At 48.7% G+C, this 26,102-nt stretch overlaps 1 protein-coding gene and 1 long non-coding RNA gene across 2 annotated transcripts; both read left to right on the top strand.

The window, feature by feature from the left end:
* The first annotated feature begins 6,214 nt into the window (after positions 1-6,214).
* LOC127300190 (uncharacterized) lies at positions 6,215-9,717 on the top strand. Its single transcript, XM_071820932.1, has 3 exons — positions 6,215-6,815; positions 6,946-8,200; positions 9,689-9,717. Exons 2-3 carry the CDS (start codon positions 6,946-6,948, stop codon positions 9,715-9,717), a joined length of 1,284 nt encoding a protein of 427 aa, XP_071677033.1. The 5' UTR covers positions 6,215-6,815.
* Positions 9,718-17,308: 7,591 nt separating this feature from the next.
* Positions 17,309-17,710, top strand: LOC139831303 (uncharacterized). Its single transcript, XR_011746002.1, has 3 exons — positions 17,309-17,419; positions 17,508-17,577; positions 17,658-17,710. It is a non-coding gene; the product is annotated as an uncharacterized lncRNA (long non-coding RNA).
* The last annotated feature ends 8,392 nt before the right edge of the window (positions 17,711-26,102 follow it).

Genomic DNA, 26,102 nt, shown 5'->3' with positions numbered 1-26,102 from the left:
ATCATCATATATGTTGCAAATATGTGGGAATTCAAGTTTATAAAGTACAAAGTTCATGCATGCACATGCATCAACTGGCACCCGTCGATGCCAATAACAGGGTTGTCGCGGCCAAGCTAGCCTTCCTCCGCTCCTCAGCTCATCTTCAAGGCCTCCCTCGTCAACTTCTTACGGGAAGAAGATTGCAAGAAGCTTGTGCTAGGGATGGATGGAGGAGCAAGTCTCGCGACGCAGGGTTGGTGCAGCGCTGGTTGGCTTCGTCGATGCCGCCAGGCCTGCCCCTGCTTTCCTCACCGGGTGATGTTGTCATGTGTCCGTCGCCATGAGCGGTCCTAGGTGAGCTCAAGGAGCCTTCGTTTTGCCAGATGTCATGCTACCGCAGCCCCCGGCAACCCCGTCCCCAGGGTCAACCTCTCTACCTCCGGAGATGGCTGTCGTGCTTGCTGCTTCCGTCCCCGCTCGCCGCAGGTCAAATCCAGCCGTTGGTGGACAGATGCGCCGTGCTCATCACTTCTGTAAGATTGCGTTTGCGTGTCCCGCTACTTCTCGCCCTCCCCGTGGAGAGCTGTGTGATCCCGCTGTGATGTTTGAGGGACTTGGGTCCCTATCGCTGGTGTTGTTTGAGGAGATTCCCCAAGCTCCCTCACCATCGATGTCCGTCACGAACGACGATGTCTCCGGTGATGCCCAATGCACTGATGATGTGAGATGGGGGGGGGGGGGGGGGTGGGAGAGAGAGGACGCCAGGGAAGATGGAGGGTACCGACAATGTGTGCATTGAGGAGAGGACGCCTGACAAGGTGGAGACTCGTCTGCTTGGTCCTTCTTCAGTGGCGGCAAGCAGCGGCCTCTCTACTGCTGCTACTGATGCCTCTATTGTTGCGAAGGAGGGTTGGGAACATGTGGGTCGGCAGCGCCGCTCCGACTAGGGTGCTACCCCTGAGCCGTTGAGGGAAGGTCTCAAGCGTAGCCTCGCCTTCAAGCGCTGGGCTAGAGGAAGGTGTTTTCGTGGCCTCGAGCGTGGCCACCAGGTCAACACATGTGGTGACTATTTCAGATACATTCGTTATGGTCATCCTAGTGTTGCATACACAGCCCAGATGCGGCGTCACATTATGGAAAAAAAAGAGAAGACCATGTGATCAAAACATGTTATATCTCGATACTCCCGATAGTCAACTCAACTTGAGGTAATTAATTTTCCATAACTAGCAGTATATTTTTACGCAGTATACACAATGGAAATACAAAATACCCATGGGCCATGGAAGGAAACTAGTAACAGCTGCAATTAATAGTGCCACCTTGCGCGTATCTTTTCTAATGAAACGTTGATACTATAAGGAGATTATTAATGTACGTGCAGATTTGGAAGAAAATATTTTCGTGTCCGTGATCAATTGCAGATCTGTAGCCTCCATCTTCTCGAGATCTCCTTTCTCCCTATATATATGGACATGCATAGGATCCATCACGCAGCAAAGCAACCGAAAATACAAACTAGTGTTCGCAATCGCGATCGATCGGCTGCGAAGAGATGGGAGAGTGCACGAAGCGCGTCCATGTGCTGTTGGTTCTTATTCTCGTAGGATTCGCTGTTCAGGGGCAATGTAAGCAGCATATTTTCCTCTTTCATCCTTCCTTTAGTTTTTTTTTTTTGCGGTTCCCTTCCTCGCGTTTTGTTGTTCCTGTGTAGTACTCATGGGCGGATACCCCCTATAGTCAAGGGGGGCAGCTGCCCCCCCCCCCCCCCCCTCTTATTTTCATTTACCTTGTAATATGTTAACCTAATAACTGATTTGCCCCACTTAGAAATAGTATTTGCCACACTTATTATATTTTTGCCCCCTCTCAAAAAGTATCCTGAATCCGCCCTTGGTAATACTATCTCCTCGCGTTTTGTTGATTACTCAGATGAATATTAATAATAAAGTTTTTGTTGATAATTCTTCCTTAGGTGGAGGCGCAACCGTCGATAAAGAACCTCTTAATGGGTGTTTCAAGGGCCATAGCATTCCGACATGCAACCCAGATATAGCTAACTGCTACTGTTGTATAACCAATGACAATTGCTACAAGACTATGGATGAGTGCAAAGCCATCTGTCCACCAGTGGAGTCGGCGGTCCTCTCCCCTTCCTTCTCATCCACACTTCCATGAAACATGATTATTGTAATAAACCAGAAAAAGAATGATGAATAAACGGGCATTTGCTATTGATTTTACTTGCCTTCATCTATTTAATGATGCATCTTTCTCGCTGCGAAACATGTGACATCAACTCGTGAAAAAACATCTATTGTCTTTTTAACAAAGTAAATATATTAATATGGTGAAGATATCAATTACACGCCGCATCTGCAATAACTACCTTATTAGCAATACAGATGCACACAATCAAAATAAAAAATAAAAATTACATAAAAGAAAAAGTCTCCAAAAATGGCGCCTTCAATAAAGAAACACCACCAAAGCAGCACTAGAAATCCGTCTTCTCCAAAAATGGTGCCTTCAATAAGGAAACAACCATAAGTGTCGTCATCGCCCTGATCGTAGATCATAGATTTCCAGCCATGGGGAAATCCACGCTCACAAAAAATGCCTTCAACAAGATCATTGCTAGACACAATCAACTAAAGCATCATGCAAGTTTAGACTCTGGTTTTCTTATGGGTTGTCATAGCAGTCCTCAGATCTCAGCTTCCATGCTATTTCCCGCAACTAACTTCACCGTGGAACTAAAGACATATCCCATGATACCAGTCCTAAGAAATCAAACGATCAGAAAAAATATGGTTGCGCCCGACCATCCGATCTGGCAATCTCCGGCATGTCGTCAATTGGAGTTTGCCGACGGAGCCTTCCGAAACTCGACACTCCGGCCAGATCACTGAATACATGCAACAAACAATTCTTCATTAGAGCGTGAGAGGGATCCTAGGACCGCCTTCTTTATTCAAGCCGAAGCGGCAGCCCCCACACCACGAACCATCTATTATGTGCATGAACGGGTTAGATCCATAGTTTAAAATAATGGACTACTGCATTTAGCCACGGTGATTTCAGAAGCTATGAAAACCTACAGCTGAGCTATAGCAGGCTAAATCCATATAATGTTTGTGGTAAATAATAAAAAAAATACGAAAGCTGCATCGCTTCGTTGGTGGTCTTCATGGTAGCGGCGTGAGCTTCCATCTTTACCGCCTCCACCTTCTCCCTCTCCAACTAGATCTTCATGTCTTGCTTGTCGAGGATTGCCTTCCACACGACAACAGCCCTATCCGCTGCTTCCTTGTTCTCCACCGAGAAGGAGGTGATCATTTTCTCAAGGGAGGCGTCCATGGCTGCCAATACCGGCACCGCATTGCTCTCGGCCTTGGCCTTCTTGTTGCCAATGGGACGCCCGGTGGAGGCGCCGGCTGGATCGACCGGCCCATCTTCCCCATCCTTCATTAGAGTGTGGAGGAGGTCTTCCCATTTCTTGCAAACCTTGTAGCTTGTTGAGGCAATGCATGAAGGGGAAGTCTTTGCCATCGTGGTTGAACTTGTACATGTCGAGGGCTTGGAGCATCTAACAATACATGATGCAAAACAATATATGGAACAAGATGGATCATCAAATAGATACACTATAATGCATTATGAACAAGATGGGCGTAGATCATACCCAATCCACCATTGTCTTGCCGCTCTCCTTCCGGTTCTTAATCTTCTCATAGTAGCCATGGAACTTGCTACATGCCGCCTTGATCATGTTCCAACGGTGAGAGAGGGCGCCCTCGTTCCAGTTCATGTTGATGGTGGCATAGTCACCATAGTTCTTCTTCTCATTGAAGAAATCGAGGATGCGCTTGTAGTACTTGCTTCCGGATTGGTTGGCTCCCATGATGGGGCAAAAGCTCACTTTCTTCCACGCCTCGATGAGACATTCATCCTCCAAAGACCTCCACCTTGGACCACGAGTGCCACCGGAATGTCTGCGCGTCGTCGTCGTGGTCACGCCGCTGTCGGTGTCGATCAGCTCCTCCTGGACCTCCTCCTCATCTTCGTCCTCCTTGGCCTCTTCTTCATACTCTTCGACAGGGGGTTCGTAGGCATGGCCGTGTATGAAGCCGTTGAGGATCTCCTCCCCGACGGCAATCTACGCAAACAAGTTACCTACTTTCAGTCGCCGCAGGTGTCTACGATGCACGTAACACATAAAAAGTAAGAAAATGCACCTCGTCCCCGCCCATCGGCACGCCGGACGCGCTGCCGAACACCTGGTGGGTGCTCTTGCCCTCGTCGAGGAAGAGGTGGCGGGGAAGGCCGATGTTGTCTGTCACGTGGCCCTTGGTGCGGCGCAGGTCAGGCGACGAGTTTAGGTCGGGGAAGCGAAAGGCGCCGCTGCCCCTCGCCGCTGAATCCGGCGAGAATGGCGCGTTGTGGTCGACGGTCATGCCGCTGTCCCCGTACTCGGGGGAGTAGCGGGCGCAGCCGTCCATCTACGATAGCCGCATCTGCGGGATCGATGGCCTATCCGCATTGTACCCCACGTAGTAACCCGACGACGACGGTGAGCTCGAGATGTTGCTGAGGCCGCTGTCCAAGCTGAGGCATGATTCCGCAGTGGACGCTGCTTTCGCTGCGTCGATAGCGGCGATGCGGCACCTTCTGCGGTCGGCAGTTATGAAGGAGCGGTGTTCCATCTCCTTGTCCCACTCCTCCTGCGACATGTTCGCCGGCTTCTCCTTCGGCGCGACTGTGCGCAGCTTTGGCGGCGCCTTCGACGGCGCCTTCACCGGAGCCTCTCTCTTCGGTGGCATGGCGGCGGTGAGGGTTTTTTGGGTTGGAGGCTGGATGGGAGATGGAGCGGCGGGCGGGAAAAATGAGCGGCGGAGGGGCGGGGTTTTTCTGGAGAAGATCGATAATTTGGGATTGTGTGGCTGACAGGCGGCTTCCACGCCCAAAATTTTCAGCCTCGCGAGGCGCCGACACGCCCGATTTGCGACCTTGGCCAAGGGGCCGGCACGGGGTTGCCGGCGCTTCTATTGGGCCCGGAAAACTGTCGGCGCTATTTGAGACACGCCGGTGTGAGCCCATTTTCACCCCGGCCCCCAAATCGAGCGCCGGTTGAGATGCTCTAATCTCTACTACTTCTAAAGGCACGAAGTGCCGTTGGAAAATCAAATTTAAACCGTCCATTCAAGTACATCTTGCGGTCCAAAATCGTTTCTTCTCCCCACCAGAAATTTCTGCCCTCACCATCTCCCCCTCCCCGAATTTCCCTCACCATCTCTCCCACCAGCACGCCCACGCCTAGGACACCAACGCCCGGCCGCCTTACCTCGGCCGACACCCACGATGCACCCACGCAGCAAAGATAGATGCAAAGTAGCCAAATACCGTCGCCGCACCTCTCTCCACCGCATAGGCCTAATTCAGTGACCTCGCGGCCGTCGATGCGGTGCTTCCTTCCGCCCGGCCCTACCTTTTGTGGTTGTGTCGCCTTCGACATGGTGGCAGATATCCTAGACCTCCAGAAGCGAGGAAACATCAGCAAACGCCCACATTCTCTTGCGGATCATGCCCGTAAATGGCGCCCGCGCAACGATCTACCAGCTGGCCTCTCTCTCTCTCTGTCTGTTTGCCGCCGCCGGTGAGGTAGGGAATTCTCCTTTTTACCTTTTCATGTTCCTCCCTTTTCTCTGGAGTAGATCCGATCACGACCAACTGGAGGTTCCATGTTGGAACTTGGAAGGCACCGCTAATGTCATCCGTCTGACTGCTTTTGGACTGCTAATCTAGGTGATTGAGTTTGAAAAGATATTTTTCGATAAAGGGAATATATTAATATCAAAAAGATACCAATTACACCCAGCCTCTGCAACAACGCACCACCCTAATGGCGCTACGGATGCACACAGCCAAAAAAGGAAAAGAAAACTAAGAAACAAAAGTCCCGCTACAGTATCTCGGGCCTAACAACAGCAATACATCCACCGCCAAAACAACACCTGAAATACAGACTCTCCAAAAACGACGCCTCCAAGAAGGGAACAGTGCTCTAACACCGTCGTCGCCCGATCAACGATCTTAGGTTTTCACCCTGAAGATAGTCCCCGCTCTCAAAACAATGCCTCCAACAAGGTCATTGCCAGGCACAACCAGGTAACACTAGTAGAAAACCTCACATCCATCTAAGCCATTGGTACCGGTTCCCTTACGAACCGGTACCAATGGGGCCATTTGTACCGGTTTGAGGGCTCAGGTGGGCGAGGGGCTTTCGTACCGGTTTGGGAGGGGCTTTCGTACCGGTTCGTGTTAGGAACCGGTACGAAAGGTCTTCGGCCAAAATTCAGACGCGTGGTGGGGCCCGGGCTGGACCTTTGGTACCGGTTCGTAACACGAACCGGTACCAAAGGGTACCCAGCCATATCAAAATCGCCCAGCTCGTCCCGAGCCCCCTGCTGGCTCTCATTTTTCTCATCTTCCTCACACTCTAAATTTTTCTCCACCTCTCACACACTCCAATAATCTTTATTTTTCTCCACCATTTTAACAAGATTAACGGCATACATCTATCCAAGGGTTAGCAATATCATCCTTCCTTCCGGCGTTCCTAATTTAGCTCAGTTCTTTGGTAGTTTTAACTCGTACTATTTTTGTAGTGCAATCAAGGTGTTCGATGAAATGCCTAAGTTAGTGATTTTATTTTTTTATATGCAATTTGAGCTGAAATTATGGTATGTTTTGTAGGTTTTAATTAGTATCATCCCCGTCCTCACCGCCGTCGATCGCTAGCGTCGTCCCCTAGCCGGCACGGTACCACCTCGGTGAGCCCCTCTTCTTTTTTATAAAAATAACTTAGTTTTATGTGATGAACTTGAATATTAATTAAGTTGGTCACTCATATATCCATGATGTTGTGTACTTAATGATTTTTGATATACATATAAAATGCAGATGAGTCGACAATGGATGTACGGTGACCGGTGCCATCCCGAGTTCATTACTGGCATGCATTATTTTCTCAACGTGGCTGAGGCAAACAGGCAGTCGAATGGTTTCATGTATTGTCCATGTAGTTCCTGTAAGAATATGAAGGATTACTCTACCTCGAAGACCCTTCACGTCCACCTGCTGGAGAATGGTTTCATGCCCAGCTATAATTGTTGGACCAAGCACGGAGAAAGAGGAGTTATATTGGAAGACAACGAAGAAGAAGAGGATAGTGACAACTATCCCAGCTTATTCACTGAAGACGGTGGTAGTAGAATGGGGGAAGATGAAGCTGAAGAAGAGCTCATTTTCGATGAGCCGATTTTTGATGACCCGGATGACGATTTGGGTCGGGCCATTCTTGATGCGAAGATGAACTGCGGAAATGAAAAGGAGAGGTTGAAGTTGGAGAAAATGTTAGAGGATCACAACAAACTGTTGTACCCAAATTGCGAAAATGGTCAGAAAAAGCTGGGTACCACGCTGGAATTGCTGCAGTGGAAGGCAGAGAATGGTACTTCTGACAAGGGATTTGAAAAGTTGCTGAAAATAATAAAGAAGATGCTTCCAGGGGAGAACGTGTTGCCCTCTAGCACGTACGAAGCAAAGAAGGTTGTCTGCCCTCTAGGATTAGAGGTGCAAAAGATACATGCATGCATCAATGACTGCATCCTCTACCGCGGGGAGTACGAGAATTTGAATGCATGCCCGGTATGTAGTGCATTGAGGTATAAGATCAGGCGAGATGACCCCGGCGATGTTGAGGGTGAGTCCACCCCCAGGAAGAGGGTTCCTGCGAAGGTGATGTGGTATGCTCCTATAATACCACGGTTGAAACGTTTGTTCCAGAACAAAGAGCATGCCAAGTTGTTGCGATGGCACAAAGAGGACCGTAAGAAAGATGTGATGCTGAGACACCCCGCTGACGGGTCGCAGTGGAGAAAAATCGACAGAGAGTTCAAGTCATTTTCAGATGACGCAAGGAACTTAAGATTTGGTCTAAGTACAGATGGCTTTAATCCTTTCGGGGAGCAGAGCTCCAGTCATAGCACCTGGCCAGTGACTCTATGTATCTATAACCTTCCTCCTTGGTTGTGCATGAAGCGGAAGTTCATTATGATGCCAGTGCTCATCCAGGGCCCGAAGCAACCCGGCAACGACATTGATGTGTACCTGAGGCCATTGGTTGAAGAACTTTTAGAGTTGTGGCGTGACGAAGGTGTACCTGTGTGGGATGAGCACGAACAAAAGGAATTTAACCTACGAGCGTTGTTATTTGTAACCATCAATGATTGGCCTGCTCTTGGTAACATTTCAGGGCAGTCAAACAAGGGATACAATGCATGCACACACTGTTTAGGTGAGACTGATAGTATTTATTTGGGAAACAAGAATGTGTACATGGGGCATCGTCGATTTCTTCCAAAACAACATCACGTAAGAAAGAGAGGAAAGCATTTCGGAGGTGAGGCAGATAACCGAACCAAGCCTACCCGCCCTAATGGGGAAGTTATATATGATATGGTCAAGGATTTAGAAGTGATCTTTGGAAAGGGTCCCGGCGGACAATCTGTTCCGCATGATGTTGACGGACACGTACCCATGTGGAAGAAGAAGTCGATATTTTGGGAGCTACCCTACTGGAAATTCTTAGAGGTTCACTCTGCAATCGACGTGATGCACGTGACGAAAAATCTTTGCGTGAACCTGCTAAACTTCTTGGGCGTGTATGGGAAGACAAAAGATACACCGGATGCACGGCAGGACCAGCAAAGTATCCACGAAGGAAACAACCTGAATCCAGAGAAGTATCAAGGTCCTGCCAGCTATGCTCTTACCAAAGAGGAGAAGGAGATCTTTTTTGAAGTCCTGAGTAGCATCAAGGTCCCGTCTGGCTTCTCGTCGAATATAAAGGGAATAATAAACATGTCGGAGAAAAAGTTTCAAAACCTAAAGTCTCATGACCGCCACGTGATTATGACACAATTACTTCCGGTTGCATTGAGGGGCTTCTCGCCGGAAAATGTTCGAGTACCCATTGTGAAGCTATGTGCGTTCCTCAATGCAATTTCTCGAAGGTGATCAATCCACTTACTCTACAAAATTTACAGAAGGATGTGGTCCAATGTCTAGTCAGCTTCGAGTTGGTGTTCCCACCATCCTTCTTCAATATTATGACACATCTCCTAGTTCACCTGGTCGAAGAGATTGGCGTTCTCGGTCCTGTATTTCTACACAACATGTTCCCCTTTGAGAGATTCATGGGAGTCTTAAAGAAGTACGTTCATAACCGTGCTAGGCCAGAAGGAAGCATCTCCAAGGGCTATGGAACAGAGGAGGTCATTGAGTTTTGTGTTGACTTTATTCCTGACCTTAAGCCGATCGGTGTTCCTGAATCGCGCTATGAGGGGAGACTGCGTGGAAAAGGCACGCTAGGAAAGAAATCAGCAACGTGTATGGACGGACATTCTTTCACTCAAGCACACTACACAGTTCTACTTAATTCCATCTTGGTGGCTCCGTACAAAGAGGAACACAAGGAGATCTTACGCTCTAAATACCCGGAGCAACGTGAAGATTGGATTGATGGAGAACACATGAAGACTTTCGGCGGTTGGTTGCAAACACGTCTCATGAATGTCACCGATGACGCAGCAGCTGTACTTGTTGGCCAAGCAACCATCTTCTACTATATCGACTTTTCAAGGGTACGAGATTTATGGGAACTCATTTTAGACTTTCGCCCAAGACTAATATAGCACCAACCAAAACAGTGGTGTCCGCTTTGATGCAGAAGATGGCAATGGGAACAAGGTCACATATTATGGGTACATAGAGGAGATATGGGAACTTGACTATGGACCTAATTTCAAGGTCCCTTTGTTCCGGTGTAAATGGTTCAACCTGAAAGACGGGGTACAGGTAGACCCGCAGTACGGAATGACTACAGTGGATTTCAAGAATCTTGGGTACGACACCGAACCATTCGTCCTAGCCAGTGAAGTGGCTCAGGTTTTTTATGTGAAGGATATGTCTAGCAAACCGAAAAAAAGGAAAGAAAGGCAAGAGGACACATCATACGATGAGCCAAAGCGGCACATAGTTCTTTCAGAAAAAGAAACATCGTGGGAGTAGAGGACAAGACAGACATGTCGAAGATTATAATAAGTTTGACGATATTCCACCCTTCAAGGTAAAAATTGACCCAAGCATCATCTTAAACAATGAAGATTGTCCATGGTTGCGTCGCGATAAGAAGAAAGGGAAACGGGCGACGAAAACTCCGACGCCTAGCTAGCTACAGATAGGGATCATAACTTGTGTATCTCAATATGGAAATCACTTTTGTGTAATGATCTTACGGTATGTAAGATATTAACAATGGAGATGGTTGGCTTGTTTTACTAGTTAAGTCACGCGGGCTTGCAGGGAAATTTTTCCGAGGCGGAACTTCCGAATATGCCATATATAGGGCATGTGCACCAAGGGCATATTCGAGAAGTTCCGCCACGGGAGATTTCCCAACCCTTTCCGCAACATTGTTAGAGGAGATGGAGTCTTCCACGGGCTTGCAGGAAAAAATTCCGAGGCGGAACTTCCGAATATGCCATATATAGGGCATGTGCACCAAGGGCATATTCGAGAAGTTCCGCCACGGGAGATTTCCCAACCCTTTCCGCAACATTGTTAGAGGAGATGGAGTCTTCCACGGGCTTGCAGGAAAAAATTCCGAGGCGGAACTTCCGAAGATGCCATAGGGCGTGTGCACCAAGGGCATCTTCGACAAGTTCCGCCACGGGAGATTTCCCAACCCTTTCCCCAACATTTGTTAGAGGAGATGGAGTCTTCCACGGGCTTGCAGGGAAATTTTTCCGAGGCGGAACTTCCGAAGATGCCATAGGGCGTGTGCACCAAGGGCATCTTCGACAAGTTCCGCCACGGGAGATTTCCCAACCCTTTCCTCCATCCATGGTGATGAAACTCTCCATCCATGTTGGCTTGTTGAGCTGCTTCCCATGGTGTATCGATGCTCCTTTTATAGGCAGAGCGTCCTTATCCTGCCGACAGCTTTAGTACCGGTTGTAGACACGAACCGGTACTAAAGGTTACCCACGCGTCCTTATCCCACCGACAGAGCGTCGTGCGCTACATACTTTATCTCATCGAGCAGGGCGTCCTTATCCTGCCGACAGCTTTAGTACCGGTTGCACCCACCAACCGGTACTAAAGGTTACCCACGCGTCCTTATCCTGCCGACAGCTTTAGTACCGGTTGCACCCACCAACCGGTACTAAAGGTTACCCACGCGTCCTTATCCCACCGACAGGGCGTCGTGCGCTACATACTTTATCTCATCGAGCAGGGCGTCCTTATCCCGCCGACAGCTTTAGTACCGGTTGCACCCACCAACCGGTACTAAAGGTTACCCACGCGTCCTTATCCTGCCGACAGCTTTAGTACCGGTTGCACCCACCAACCGGTACTAAAGGTTTGCCTCGATCTGTCTTCCCGCCTATTTTCTTCCCGCGCTTTCCACCGGTTCCCGCCTCTGTCTTCCCGCCATTTTTTCACTATATATATGTAGGCTTGGCCACCATTTACATATCACATCTAGACTCATATCTGCAAACCTCATCATTCTCTCCCATGGCTTCCATCGCATCTCTAACCCCCCGGGAGGCGGAGGCGCTTTGCGCCTCGAACTACCCCTGCCCGCCGGGCTACCGCGTCCCGACCGGCTGGTTGCTAAGCGTCGGAGGCGTACCGGTCCCTCCAGTCCCTCTAGGTGTGGCGCGCGAGATGGCCATCACGAACCACTACTACTTCGAGCTCACGCCAGAGCAGCGGAGGAATCCCCAGTGGCATCCCGACTACAGCCCGACTTGGGAAAGCTTCTTCATCAATCGGCGTGAGAGGGCGCTTGCCAGGCACGAGGAGGGCGGCCCGCCTCCTCCGAACTTCAACGAGGCCGGCCGTCGGCTGTGGTGGCGCGGCCGGACTCTCCAGGGCGTCATGGCCTACCGTGGCCCCCGCCTGCGCTACCCTCAGTCCCAGCCCACGCGTGCTCACCCGCCGACGTTCGAGTACCGCGACCCCGATGCCAGCGACGATGATGACGGCGACTACGACGACTACAGTGGCGAGTACTACAGGGCTAGGCAGGAGTATGACTGAATGACTCCCCAGTAGAATTTGGTCATGTATCTTTAATTTTCAGTTAAGCTATGTACTTTTAATTCGAGTTCAATCGTAATAAAATTTCATTCCCGCCCTTTCGTGCCCGCGCGGCGTCGTGGCCGGAAAGTTTCCCGCGCGACGTCGGGGCGGGAAAGTTTTCTGTGCGGACGGCGTCGTGGCGAGAGTAAAGAAAAGAAATAGAATAGAGAAAAGAAATAGAAAAGAAATAGAAAAGAAAAACAAAAGCAATAGAAAAAATAAATAGAAAAGAAAAAAACATAAAAGAAAAGAAAGAAGAAACAGAAAACAAAATAAATAGAAAAGAAATATAAAAGAAAAGAAACACAAAAGAAAGGGGAACGAAAATGAAAAGAAAAGAAATAGAAAATGAAAAGAAATAGAAAATGAAAAGAAATAGAAAATGAGAAGAAAAGAAAAGAAACACAAAATAAAAGGAAAAAGAAACAGAAAAGAAAGAAGAAAACAGTAAAAGAAAAAAGAAACAGCAAAAGAAAAGAAAACAGTAAAAGAAAAAAGAAAACAAAAAAAAACCCTTTAGTACCGGTTGGTACCACCAACCGGTACGAAAGGTCTTTCGTACCGGGTGGTGGTACCAACCGGTACTAAAGGCCCATCCCCTGTTTTACACTTAGCCGCGCGCGACGAAGTCCCCAAATCCCTTCTCCCGCCGCGCGACGCACAAAGCAGAGCCGACGCACCCACGCCGCCGACGCCGCCGACGCAACCACGCCGCCGCCGACGCAGCCGCCGCCGCCGACGCAGCCGCCGCCGCCGACGCAGCCGCCGCCGCCCGCAGGTAACCTCCCGGCCCTCTCCTCCTTCTTTCCCTCCCTTTCTCCTCACGCCGTCGCCTCCGCACGGTGGCGGAGCTCGTCGCCGCGGCCACTTCGCCTCCGCACGCCGCGGCCACCTCGCCTCCGCACGCCGCGGCCACCTCGCCTCCGCACGCCTCGGCCACCTCGACGGCGCCGCAGCCTAGCTCGCCTCCGCACGCCGCTCCCCACCTCCCCACGCCAGGGCCGGCCAGGTGTTTGACAAAATGCCGCCGCCCGCCTTCGCGTACGGGGACGCCGCCTACAAGGCCGTCGCCGCCGGCCGCCGACACGCGTGCGCGGTGGACGCCATGGGCGGGCTCGTGTGCTGGGCGACGGCAACCCGGCGGCAGCGAAGGACTCGAGCCGCGGGAGGTTGCCTAGCCCGTCGACGTCGAAGCGCGGTGTCGCTGCCCAGCCGGGCGCTGCAGGCCAGCGAGGCTGAGCGACACAGCGTGCTCCCTCGCCAATCCATGCTCGCCCACGCGGAGCACGGGTTGGCCCGGCGTGGCCAGTCCCGCTCCCCGCGCCCGCAGCCGCAGCCGCAGCCCGAGCGAGCCCCGCAGCGTGTAGACCCCCGCGAGCCGCAAGATCTGCTCGCGACATCAGGTTACCCTGCTACCCGAGCGCCGCCACCGCGGCAGCAGCACGCCCGCAGCCCAGCGCGCGCATCATCTATCACCTAGTCCGCCGCTGCCCATGCTCGCACTTGGTCCGCGACCAGGACTGCTAGTAGGCTACAGCTGCTGTTCTGGCCGTGCGGCGTTGACCGATGGATTTTGTTTTCTTGGATTGCATTTCACATTTGTACTGTGTATGCGTATGCTTGATGCATAGCCTGATTCAAGCATCAAGTACTCTCCTATTTTGTTTAGTTCCGCTTCTGAAATCTTGAGAGGCGTTTGTGTATTTTGTTTAGTTCTTCCTCTGAAATCTTAAGAGGCATTTGTCTAAGCTCATTGTTGATACATGTGCAGCAATGCAGGGAATTTTGTGCGCGTCTATTGATTAAATGAATGGAAAATGGGCAAATCGCAAACGATTAGCAATATGATGCCATTGCATTATCACTAGGTGTTCCGACACTCTATGGTTTCGCTATTAATCGGTTTACATAGAGAGAAGAGCGAGAGGAGGAGCGCCGAGTGTTAGGGTTAGGGTCCGTAGCGGTGCCGAGTCCGTGCGGTGCCGCCGCGACATAGAGAGAAGAGCGAGAGGACGAGCGCCGAGTGTTAGGGTTAGGGTCTGTAGCGGTGCCGAGTCCGTGGCGGTGCCGCCGCGACATAGAGAGAAGAGCGAGAGGAGGAGGGGGAACACCGTGTCCGTGGCCGTGGCGGTCCGTTAGGGTTTTTTTGCTTTCTTCATTTCAATTGTTATCCATCTAGCAATCTGTTATATGATCATTACATGATGAATGAAATACAATTGCTTTCTTAATTTTGCAGTGACATTGAGGTATGGAGGACGGCACCTTCGTCCGAGATGAGGAGGGGGAAGAAGCGGTGCAGCGATTGATCTATGAGAGTGCCCGTGGTCCGGAACCCGACGATGGAGATGACAACGAGTACGCCGACTTTCTGAATGATTTTGGCGAGGGACTTGAGTCTGAACAAGTTAGAAAAGACAATGAAGTGTCCATCACAAACTCCGGCGAGGTGTATATCTATGTATCAATTAGTCTGTGTTCATCCCTAGATGCATTCATTTATTTGTATTGCACTTATTAACGAATAATTTTTTCTTTTAGCCTTCGGATCATCGAGCAAGTCTCGTTAGAACAAAACGAGGCCCGACGCTGGTGCTAAAGGGCGAGGGCAGGTTAGCCCTCACGGCATTCAAGGCTAATGGTGAACCAAAGGAGCCCAAGGAGTTTTGCCGCAAATTTACAAGTCAATCCGGAGTTATTGTTAGGGACCATGTACCGATCAGCATTCAAGAGTGGCATAAGCCGAAGAACCCGGAGAGTGGTGCTACTTATGTCAACGACAGCATGAAAAAATTTCTTTGGGAAACGCTACTGACAAAGTTCAGCCTACCGGAAGACATGACGGAAGGCCGAAGGATAAAGTCAAGGAATGGACATGGAAGAAGATGGCCATACAATTCCGCAGCTTCAAGAAAAATTTATGGGACAAATATAAGAATGAAGATCCAGTATTCGATGATAATACCGAAAATCTAGTGAAGATAAAAGATCACCGGGCCGCATTTAAGGAGTATAAGAAATCGTCTAAGTTTGTGTCCCGATCGAAGAAAAATACCGAAAATGCTGCAAAGAAGAAACTTCCGCATCATTTGGGGTCAGGTGGCTACAAGAGTGCCATTCCGAAGTGGACAGCGTTTGAGAATAAACTGATGGATCATGGAATCACTCCACGTACATGGGACTGGCCCGAACGGTCCAAGTTCTGGTTGTTCGCTCATGGGGCAGGGTTGGACCCAAAGACAGGTTGATCGTTGCGAAGGGAAAATGGAAGGAAAAATTGAGGCAATTGTACCGAAGCTTGTAGATGCAATTGAAAAGGTCGTAAAGGGAGAGTACATTCCCGATCGAGAGAATGACGAGCTGACACTCGCTCTGGGAACCCTGAACATGTTGGACGGGTACGAGCTCGCCTGTGTCTCACCATGAAGGAAGCGTGGCCGGACAGCGCTGACACTTATAGAAGCCGTTCGCGAAAGAAGAAGAAGGACGCCGACATTGTAACGGAGTTGTTATCTAGGGTGGAGGCTCTTGAGAGAAATCAGAGGGCACCCGATCAGCCGCTGTTTCTACAGATCCACAAGCCGATGCTGCCCCATCTCAGCGAAGAAGCGTTGTCGGTTCCTCGCATCTTGACGGATTTGGAGTAAGCTACCCAGTGGATTATGTCACTGAGAAGACAGATTGAGAGCTACATATGTTAATCAGGACCGCGTCGTTAAGGTGGCGGTCGGCTATGTGTACCCAAGTGAAGATGGAGCAATGCACCATCATATGCCCATTCCACCTGGTTGTGTTCGTGTCGGGGTGGATGAAGTTGTTTCGGGTTTGAAAAAGTGGAGCTTGATATTCCTAGAGGTGAAGATGAGAGGACACCGGGCGATGTCAAGCACGGTTTCGCCCTATGGCCGAAGAAGTACGTCGTCCTTTGCAAAGGCCACCGACTCCTACACATGAGCAGCAAATGCCATCGACTCCTCCCGGTGGCAGTCCTGGTGAGCAGCCAAGTCCACACCTACCCGAGAGGGACCCCAGCGTGAGTCCACCATCTCGAGATCCTCCGCGTAAGACAACGTCCGTTAAGCGGAACGGTACGCCGCCTAGGAAGAAAGCTAGAAAGGAGAAACAACTCGCCGCCTCCGAGAAGTTACCTTGGGAAAAAACTCCAGAGGAAAACGCGGGAGGCCGTTAAGGCCGAGGTGAAGAAATTTTTTGCACCGAAAGTGCCGTAGATACCTTTCGAGAAGACACTAGATCGGGAGAAAGTTGTGCGTACTCGTTGACAATCTATATGACCCTGTACCATCGCCGCCATCCGACTATGCGCGTTCTATTGAAAGGTCGTATGACAAGATGATCGAGGCGACAAAACCCGTTAAATCGGGTATCGTGGAGATAAAAGGGATACACAGTGTCTACCAGCTCGGACAACAACCCGTTCAATCGGTCGCCCCTCTCAAGGTGTTTGACGGGAAGACCGTTCAAAGTTCTCGACAAGACGCAACTGATTACGCCTTAGCTGAACGAGCATATCAGTTTGTTCAAGGGAAAGATTTGGTCGAGAATCTCAGGAAGGTACCAACATGTATGCGTAACTTGCATTCGTGGTACCTTAAGGCCTCAAAGGAAGGGATCGAGACTATCATGGTGCGAGTTAGGGAAGAGCACTACTTCCAGGAGTACTGTGTGAACGTTGACTTCGCCGAACTCTTTCGCTATACAATCTCCGGGCCCTCGACAAATCAATCATCAGTTGCTATTGTCTCGTAAGTGATTTATTTATTTAATTTGAGAAGTCGTTTCATTGTCTCGCAGATTATAATCTTTTGTGCGCTATATTATGCAGATCGAAGATGCTCGAATGCAAAAGGGACGATATCACGTACATTGGGTTCATTGACCCGAACACAATGCATGTCAAAACCATAGATGATCCCCTCTATAACAAGGATACACCGCAGACTTTGCTAAGGTTTTTGAAGCGACAACGTGACAAAAAGCTAATACTTTGGCCTTACAACTTCGAGTGAGTCTTACTGTCTTATAACACATTATATTTTGCTCACCGTATGTCAAAATTTTAACTAATGACTACATATTGAAACGTGCGTAGGTTTCACTTTATTCTTCTCGTCATCAATTTGGAAATTGGAGAAGTTGAAGTCTTGGACTCACTAACCAAAGAAAAGGATCTATACGTGTCTTGTTTTTTAATGCTTAGAAGGTAATTTGAATTCTTATCGGTTTGTTTCGTTAATTTCCTGCTTTGAACTAATTGATGACTCTTTTATGCATTTTCTTTTGTCGAGAAGCGTATGGCAAACTTTCATCAAGGAAGATACGTCCCGTGAATGGCCACCGAAGCTGCGATGGCGTGCGAAAGTAAGTAGTACTACCTAGGTCCACACACCTTTCAATTATCATACTTGACTATTGTTTGATTGAATTATATTCTTGTAAAGAAATGCCCGCAACAACCTCCGGGGACCGATCTCTCGTGGATTCTTCGTTTGCGTAGTTCATCCGCAGAATTGTCAACGAGAGAACGAATAATGAGAGAAATAAAGAGGTACAAAAACAATCTTCACAAATTTGTTTTGTTATCATAAGTTGTGCCGAGTTTCAGTAATAGTTGTTTCATGTATTCATTTGTATCTTATTCTTTTATAGTTGGCAAGAAAGCGGAACAAGCTCTCAATCGATGACCGCTTCATAGCAATAGGCGAGGAATTGGCGGGATTTTTCCTTCGGGACGTCATACCACCACTCGCAGAGCACCACAATGAATGAAGATGTACATGTTACATATATCGTTGACTCGAAGAGTACCACTATGCTACATGTAATAGACATATATAGAGTACGCCTCGGAGAGCACCACTATGCATGAAGATCGATCTTCATGCATAGTGCTACTTAATTTGCGATCTCATGCAATAACATGTGTGTTATATTATATGCACCAACTTGCTATGCATCATCTTGATCTTCATGTACTACCTAAACCCAAACGCGTTTCTGGTGCATCGACGCGATATGAATCAAACCGATATCCCTAAACCTCTCCGAAACCCTAAAAAGCCAATTCTCTGCCGCGGCAGAGATTTGGGAAAATTCCCTGCCGCGGGGGGAACCTTTGGTACCGGTTCGTATTACCAACCGGTACCAAAGATCCTCAGCCCTGAGCTCTCCTGGTGGCCCACGTGGAGGCCCGTTTTATACCGGTTCGTAAGCAACCGGTACGAAAGGGGGGGGGGCTTTAGTGCCGAATAATTTGTACCGGTTGCAAAACCGGTACGAATGGCCCTCTGGAACCGGTATAGATGACCGTTTTTCTACTAGTGTAAGGTCAGACCTTGGGTTTTCACCCTGAAAGGTAGGACTCTGAACTTCACCTGTGTTGTCGCCCCCACTTTCATACCGCTGTTGTGAAGCCCGGAACACCAAGCAAGTCCCTCAACAGCGCGGAGACTTGAACCTCCCTTAGCTAGTCCTCCCCTCCGGCCTTCATGAACTTCTCTTGTTCCGACTTTCATCATGGATCCATAGTCACTTGATGTCAACACAGAAAAAGAGCTTCGCGCCGCTCCCTCCAGAACCAATCGGTCGGAATAAAAGCATGGGTGCGCACGACCGAATACCACCGATCCAGCAAACTCCAGGCAAAAAGCACTGTTACATTCGCCGGCGGAGCCTTCCGGAACTCAACACTCCGGCTAGATCACGAGTCCAGGCCTCCGGTAGGTCTTCCTCTTCACGCAAGAGAGACCCTAGGACCACCGCCTTTATTCAGGTCGGACCCCCACGTCGGCGACCATCCTGGGCTAGCCACTCCAACCCTCCACCGGCGACTCCGTCGCCGGCTTCCATGCATCTCCATCTCGCTGCCGGAACGCGGTGATAGATCGATAGATCCACCACCACCAACCGCAGGCCGACCCTCTCCGGCGAAGAAGAGGGCCACCTCCACCGTCGTACCCAAGGCTGCTGCCCCGGGCGACCTCGTGTCGCGAGTGAAGCCCGAGATCGCCTCCACTCACCGGCGAGAGGCGGGGGGGGGGGGGGGGAAATGGCGCAGGCCATGAGCCTGGCCGCCACCCACCACCAGCCCCTGCCGGAGTGCTGCGGAGAGCCGACGGGAGGAGGGCGCAGGCAGGCCACCGCCGCCCATCCCAACCGCGCCGGCCGATCCACCAGGGGAGAGCCGACGGGAGAAGGGGGCGCAGCGCAGGCCGCCGCCGCCCATCCCATCCGCGCGTCCGCCATGCTCGAGGGAGGGAGATCCGGCCGCCGTCCACCATGCGTCGACGAGGAAAGGCCCCCGCCGCCGCCACGCCCCGTGGGTCTTTGCCCCGGCGGCGCTACCAGCGGCGGCTAGGGCTGGGAGGCTGGGGGTCGGGAGGCTGGGAGGCTGGGGGTCGGGAGGCTGGGGGCTGGGTCCTTTGGTTTCTCCTTTGGTGATTGAGTTTGAAAAGATATGGCAACCGTGTTGAGGTTCTCACAATAAGAGCATCTTCAGCCATCTCCTCAGGAACGTTCTCAGTACCTCTTTTTTTCATCCGGATGGACGAAAACAGCCCAGTATAAGACACGTAAACTGTGTTGGTTTGAGAACCTTTACATATCTCGGGATGTCGTGTTCGATGAAAACGTATTCCCTTTTGCTGGCCTTCCATCCACCACTGCGAGTCACCACCATTGCATTCATCTCCTATTTCTGCTGACCAATTTGGTGATGTTGCATATTCTCCCATGTTGTTGCCTAACCATGGTGCAGGACTGGTCGTGGTGCTCGGTTGGAACTGTTGGATGACACTACGCCTTCTTCGCCCTCGCCAAACGTCGATCGCGTCGCCTCGCATGGCCTCGCGTCATGCACGCTCGGCCTCCGATGTCGATCACGCCGCCTCGTCGCATGGCCTCGATGCGCGTGTGCATGCGCATGCACCTGCGCCCTCCGCCCACGTCGATCGCCCCGCCTCGCCCGTGCATGGCCTCGATGCCAGTGCCCATGCACGGCTCGACCACGACGATCATGTGGCCGCCTCGCCCGGTTCAGCCCCGCCTGCACCGGCGTCTCCTAGGGAGGCACCCTCGCATGCCCCTCCCTCGCCTGCACCCTCAACACCACCCGCACCCTCGCCTGCGCCGGTGTCACCTTGTGTGCCGTCTCCTGTGCCCAGCCCTTCACCGGCTTCTTCGTCACCGACCACTGCTCCTGTTGCTCTTGTTGTGCTCCGCCCACATACTCGAAGCCGCAGTGGTATTGTCTATCCCAAGGAGCGCACGGATGGCACTGTTGCTTGGTACGCTGCTTGTTTGGCTGCCGCTGTTGCTGATCTGTCAGCTGACCCCGCAATTATCAGGTTGCGATGAGTATTCCGCATTTGCGCGCAGCTATGGAGTTGGAGTATAATGCTCTGCTTCGCAATGAGACATGGACTCTTGTTCCTCCGCTGTCTCGTGTGAACGTTATTGACTCCAAGTGGGTGTTCAAAGTGAAGAAGCATGTTGATGGGTCTATTGAGCGCTATAAAGCGCGTCTTGTTGCTCGAGGATTTCGGTAGCGTTATGGTCTTAATTATAAAGATACCTTCAGTCCTGTGATCAAGCCTACTACCATCAGACTTCTTCTATACCTTGCAGTTACTCGTGGCTGGTCTATGCATCAACTGGATGTGTAGAATGCTTTTCTGCATGGCTTATTTGAGGAGGAGGTTTATATGCGACAGCCTCCGGAGTTTGTTGATTCTGATCACCCTGATTATCTCTGCCGCCTTACTAAAGCATTGTATGGCCAGAAGCAAGCTCCTCGTGCGTGGCATGCTCGTCTTGCCTTGGCTCTCCGCGCTCATGGTTTTGTACCTTCGACAGCAGATTCATCATTATTTCTTCTCCAGAAGCCTGCAGTGACTATGTATTTTCTGGTGTACGTTGACGACATCATACTTATCAGCTCATCTCCTGCTGCTGCGGACAAGTTTATTCTCTCATTGGGTACATATTTTGCGGTCAAAGATCTTGGACAGCTTCATTTTTTCCTCGGTTTGGAGGTTACTCATCGCGACCGTGGTCTGATTATGACGCAAAAGAAATACTCTTTGGATTTGCTTCGTCGTGCCGGGATGCTCAAGTGTAAACCCATTGCCACTCCTATGTCATCCACTGACAAGATTACTGCTGCGACGGTGAGCTCTTGTCCTCTGCTGATGCTACTGAATACCGAAGCATTGTTGGTGGTCTCCAGTACTTGACTATCACGCGCCCCGATATCTCCTATGCTGTCAACAGAGTCTGTCAGTACCTACATGAGCCTCGTGACACACATTTGTCCGCTGTCAAACGCATCTTGTGTTATGTCAGTCTTACTGTGTTTTATGGTCTTCATATTCGTCCCAACCCCTCTGGGGTGTTCTCGGCGTATTCTGATGCGGACTGGGCAGTTAGTCCTGATGATAGGCGATCTACGGGGGGATATGCTATGTTCTTTGGCTCTAGTTTGATCGCCTGGAGTGCGCGCAAACAGGCTACAGTATCTCGGAGCAGCACTGAAGCAGAGTACAAGGTTGTTGCTAATGCCACTTCGGAACTCATTTGGGTGCAGTCATTTCTTAAGGAGTTGGGCGTTCCCCAACCGAGGCCTCCTATACTTTGGTGTGATAACACTGGGGCTACATACCTTTCAGCAAATCCGGTATTTCATGGTCCAACAAAACACATCGAAGTTGACTATAATTTTGTGAGGGAACGTGTTTCACAAAGGCTACTACAAATCAAGTTCATCTCCTCTAAGGATCAACTTGCAGACATCTTCACAAAGTCGTTACCGCTACCATAGTTTGAGGCGTGTCGGCGCAATCTTACCCTTCCTGATTCTCTACGAAGTGGCTAAGATTGAGGGAGGGTGTTAGACATGTATAGTAGCCTAGCTTGTATACTTGTATTATACGATGTAACTTATATACACCCCGTAACATCCCAACTTTTCAAACAAAAAAGAAAAATGAATTTCCTTTTTCCAAAAATTGGAACCAACAAAAACTTTATTTGAGTTCTATAATGTGCATAGTGCTCATGCCTAAATGTTGTGAGTTTTGCCATGATGCTTATGTGAAGTATTTTGAAATGTTCCTAAACCCTAAACCTTGCTCCTTTTCACAATCAAAGACAAAACAAAGAAAAGAAATTAAATTAAAAAGAGAAGCATATGTGAGCTTATGGCCATTTTTGCAAATAGTGGCCTATGCTATTTTTATTTTATATAAATGGTTGGAAACCATTAAACAACTTAACCTAATAATAAATGAACCCAAAAGAATATAATTTGGGTCAAAGAAAATGAAAACAAAAGAAAATAAATTACAAATATCATCACATATGAGCCTATGGCCATTTTTGTGAAACCTTAACCTAAGCCATTTTTTAATTTGTTTAAATGGTTTGGAAACCTTACTAAATAAATAAGAATCACTTTTGAATCAAAGAAATGCAAATCAAATCAAAAGAAAATTAAAAACCAAGTGACATATGATAATGGTCAAATCTGCCAATTTTAAAATCTTACCCACTTTGAGCCCCTGTATTAAGAAAATTTTAAACTAAACTTGCTCAACTCTTTGCACCTCATCCAAGACCTCATCAAGGTGAACAATTTTGGTGTTGACCACCTTGACTAATTCTTTTTCAATTACTTAATATAAGGATGCAAAGTTGCAACATTGAAACAGATTCTAGATCTTACCAAATTTGGATTTTTCACAAATCAACTCAATTTTTCAAACCAACACCACCATTAAGTTCCCAACATTATTTGAATCACTCTCATGCAAAAGTTTGCCAAAATTAAAATTTGAATCCCATGCGGCCATTTCATCAAGCACCTTATGTGCAGAATTTCACCAACTCCACACACTCTAAAATCTGGTGGGTTTTAGCCTCAACCATCACACCATTTGTCACCACAAGCTCACTCTTGCACCCAGTAAACATTGCCAAGCACTCACACCACTGTTCCTTGATGACCATGACCATGGCAAGGTCATGTCGAGCCACTCATGCCACCCTCCATGCCAAATCCCTCTCCACTCCTCTCTGGTCCCTCTCACCTTGTCAATTAGACCGTACTCACTCCCCTGGTCATGCTCATACTCGCCGTTGGTCGAGGAGATACTCACACCGGCCCTAACATGACGTGGCCACGATGCCCAGACGTGCCAGAGCGTGCACTGGCACATCCCTGGACACGCTAGAGCATCGTCGCGCCCCGTCAGCCTCGTCCTTCCCTCGCCCTCTCCTCTCACACGCGCACTCACTACGTCACTGTCAACACCCGGATTTTTAAGTCCGGATGCCTATTATGTCATACATCGCAATCCCAGGAAATTGTTGTTGCGAGGCATAATAGTTAAGTATCACAGTCATCATTCATTACAAACCATAATGTCTTACAAATTGGAATCACATGATCCATATTACACGAATAGTTGATCTATTGATCAACGAACAAACACAAGTTCATAGCGGAAGCGTAAGATACAAGGACTCTCTAGTCCACAGGCCAACGCTTGACGTTAGAAGCTCCTAGTTGTGGTAGACGTCCTGCTGATCGTCATCCTCGTACTGCTGCTCGGCTTCATAGTCTGGCCATTTGAATAGCCAGGGACAAAGCCGTGAGTACTTTAAGTACTCGCAATCTAATACTAATGTAAGTACTAACATTGCTATTGAAAGTGTTCTAAGCTCTAGGGTTATTTGCATAAAACCAATTTTAGTTTAGAAACATTTTTGTAAACAACTCCTCATGTGCTAACTAACTCAAGTGGGAACATTAGTGTCATTCCCACAACTCGGTTGTGATTCAAGTTCAAAGTCACCGTTCAAGTTCAAAAAGATGTAGATTCTGATGACGGAAATAGTATGACCTTCCCAACTGTCCATGACCGCGGACGCGGCTATTCGAATAGGTTTACACTCTGCAGAGGTTGCACACTTGTGCCACAACATTTGATTACATCCGTCAGGGATAAAACCCCGAATAATCGTAACTCAGTACGCGGATCATCAACCGTTAACCTTCCACTTACACACCCTAGTATAGGCACCTCTCCCCATGAGCTTGGCCTCCCGGTGAAAACCAACTGTTAACCCAGGAACTGCACAGGGCTTGGCCGTACAATTCACCTCAATTCACATCATTTCTCAATAACGGAGGCAGCCTCAAGCATAACCCCTATGATGTGTGTTCAGAGGGAACCCATACTAAGACACATAAGTTTCCAGCTAAGCCTTACCCATAATTAGGTATTGTGGGGGTACTCAAAAATTGGAATGGTATCGCATCCAACTCAATCATCAGTTTTTAGCCAGAATCACCAAGTCAATTTCATGTCATATTCACCTTCAAAATCTTTCAATGGAAATGACTCATCATTCCAAGGTTTTCACCATCATCACTTCATAAACACATGTTCCCATCTAGAGTAGTCATTTTTAATTTAGCACTAGCAACTATGTATGAGGGGTGCTAAGTACTTGCTTTGCTTCTAGGCTAAGTTTGATACTCTTGTACTAATTCAATACTCACCAGGTGAATCATGAATCAAAAAAAAGTACTTTGATAAAAACAAAAGTAAATAAAGCTTGTAAAGTAAAACTGGGAAATAGGATCATAAGCATAAAGTAAAGGGGGTAATGCCTTGCTCATGGTGAGCTTTGCACTTTGCAAGAGTATTATCTTGCCTTGGTTGGGGAATTGGTCAAAGTGGTCTTCTTCTCCTTGGAAGTAGACCTCCTCCTCCTCCTGGTACTCCTCGGTACTAGCGTCTAAAATACGAATATGGGGTACACAATCATCACACCAAACTATTTTATAAACTAAGCACAAACATGGTTCACACACTTAAACTAGCATCACATATTACTATTAAGTTGGTGGATGTGTTTTTCTTATTATTTAAGAAAAATAATTTCCTCTCATACTAACTTAGGTGTTATTTACCATTACTTAGAGAAATAATTTCCTCTCATTATCTTCTTAAGATTTAATTTCTCTCATGAATAATATGTGACCTAGGTTGACCAAGTCAACCTCTTCACACTTACCATTTTGAGAAAATGATTTAAATGAGGTGAGAACCTCATACTATTTAGTTTTAGCATATCAAAGATTTAATATCACCAACAATTCCTATGAGACCTAATTGACCAGAGTCTCTACTTCATTTGGAATTGGTGGTGACAAGATTTAAATGAGAGAAACTCTCTCATAAGATTTCTTAATAGTTTTGGACAATATCTTTGACTAGAAATAGCCATAAAGTCATTTAAATCAACTAAGCCATGATCATTCAAAGTAAGCATGGCATATTTTTGTAGAAACAATTAGTATAAGTGAAATGTGAATTATTGGAGGTGGAATTAACTGAAAAGCATTTATGGTTGATTTTTAAGAATTATTATAAGGCAGAAAAGTCCCTGCCTTGTTTATTTTGTCACTTTATTTCTACAATAGATCTAGGATTCTAACCAGTTGCATTGTGTAGATAATTTCCTAAGGTTTCCAAAAATATAAAGTTTGTAAAAATTGGCCTGGTAGATTTTTCCCTATTAAATTTCCAAGTTTACATCTGATTGGGTATTTTTCTCATTTTTCCTATTTAAATTCAAAACGTGGGCTGGCGGGAGTTTTAACGGGCTAGGCAGAGAGAGAGAGAGGTGGGCCGGCCCAGCTTCGCAGCGGGCCAGCTGACAAGGTGGGAACCACCTGTCAGTGGGTTTCCACGCGCGAAGCGGTACGCGCAATGTGAGCCGTGCGATTAGAAGAGGATCGCACGGTCGGGGAGCGTCGTCGTCGACGGCGAGAAGGGGACTCACTGGCGGCGGAGGTAGGGGGTCGGCGAGCTCGTCGG

This window comes from Lolium perenne, chromosome 5 (genome assembly GCF_019359855.2).
Source record: "Lolium perenne isolate Kyuss_39 chromosome 5, Kyuss_2.0, whole genome shotgun sequence".
In the NCBI taxonomy this organism is placed as follows: Eukaryota; Viridiplantae; Streptophyta; class Magnoliopsida; order Poales; family Poaceae; genus Lolium; species Lolium perenne.
This window is presented reverse-complemented; position numbering and strand designations above follow the sequence as displayed.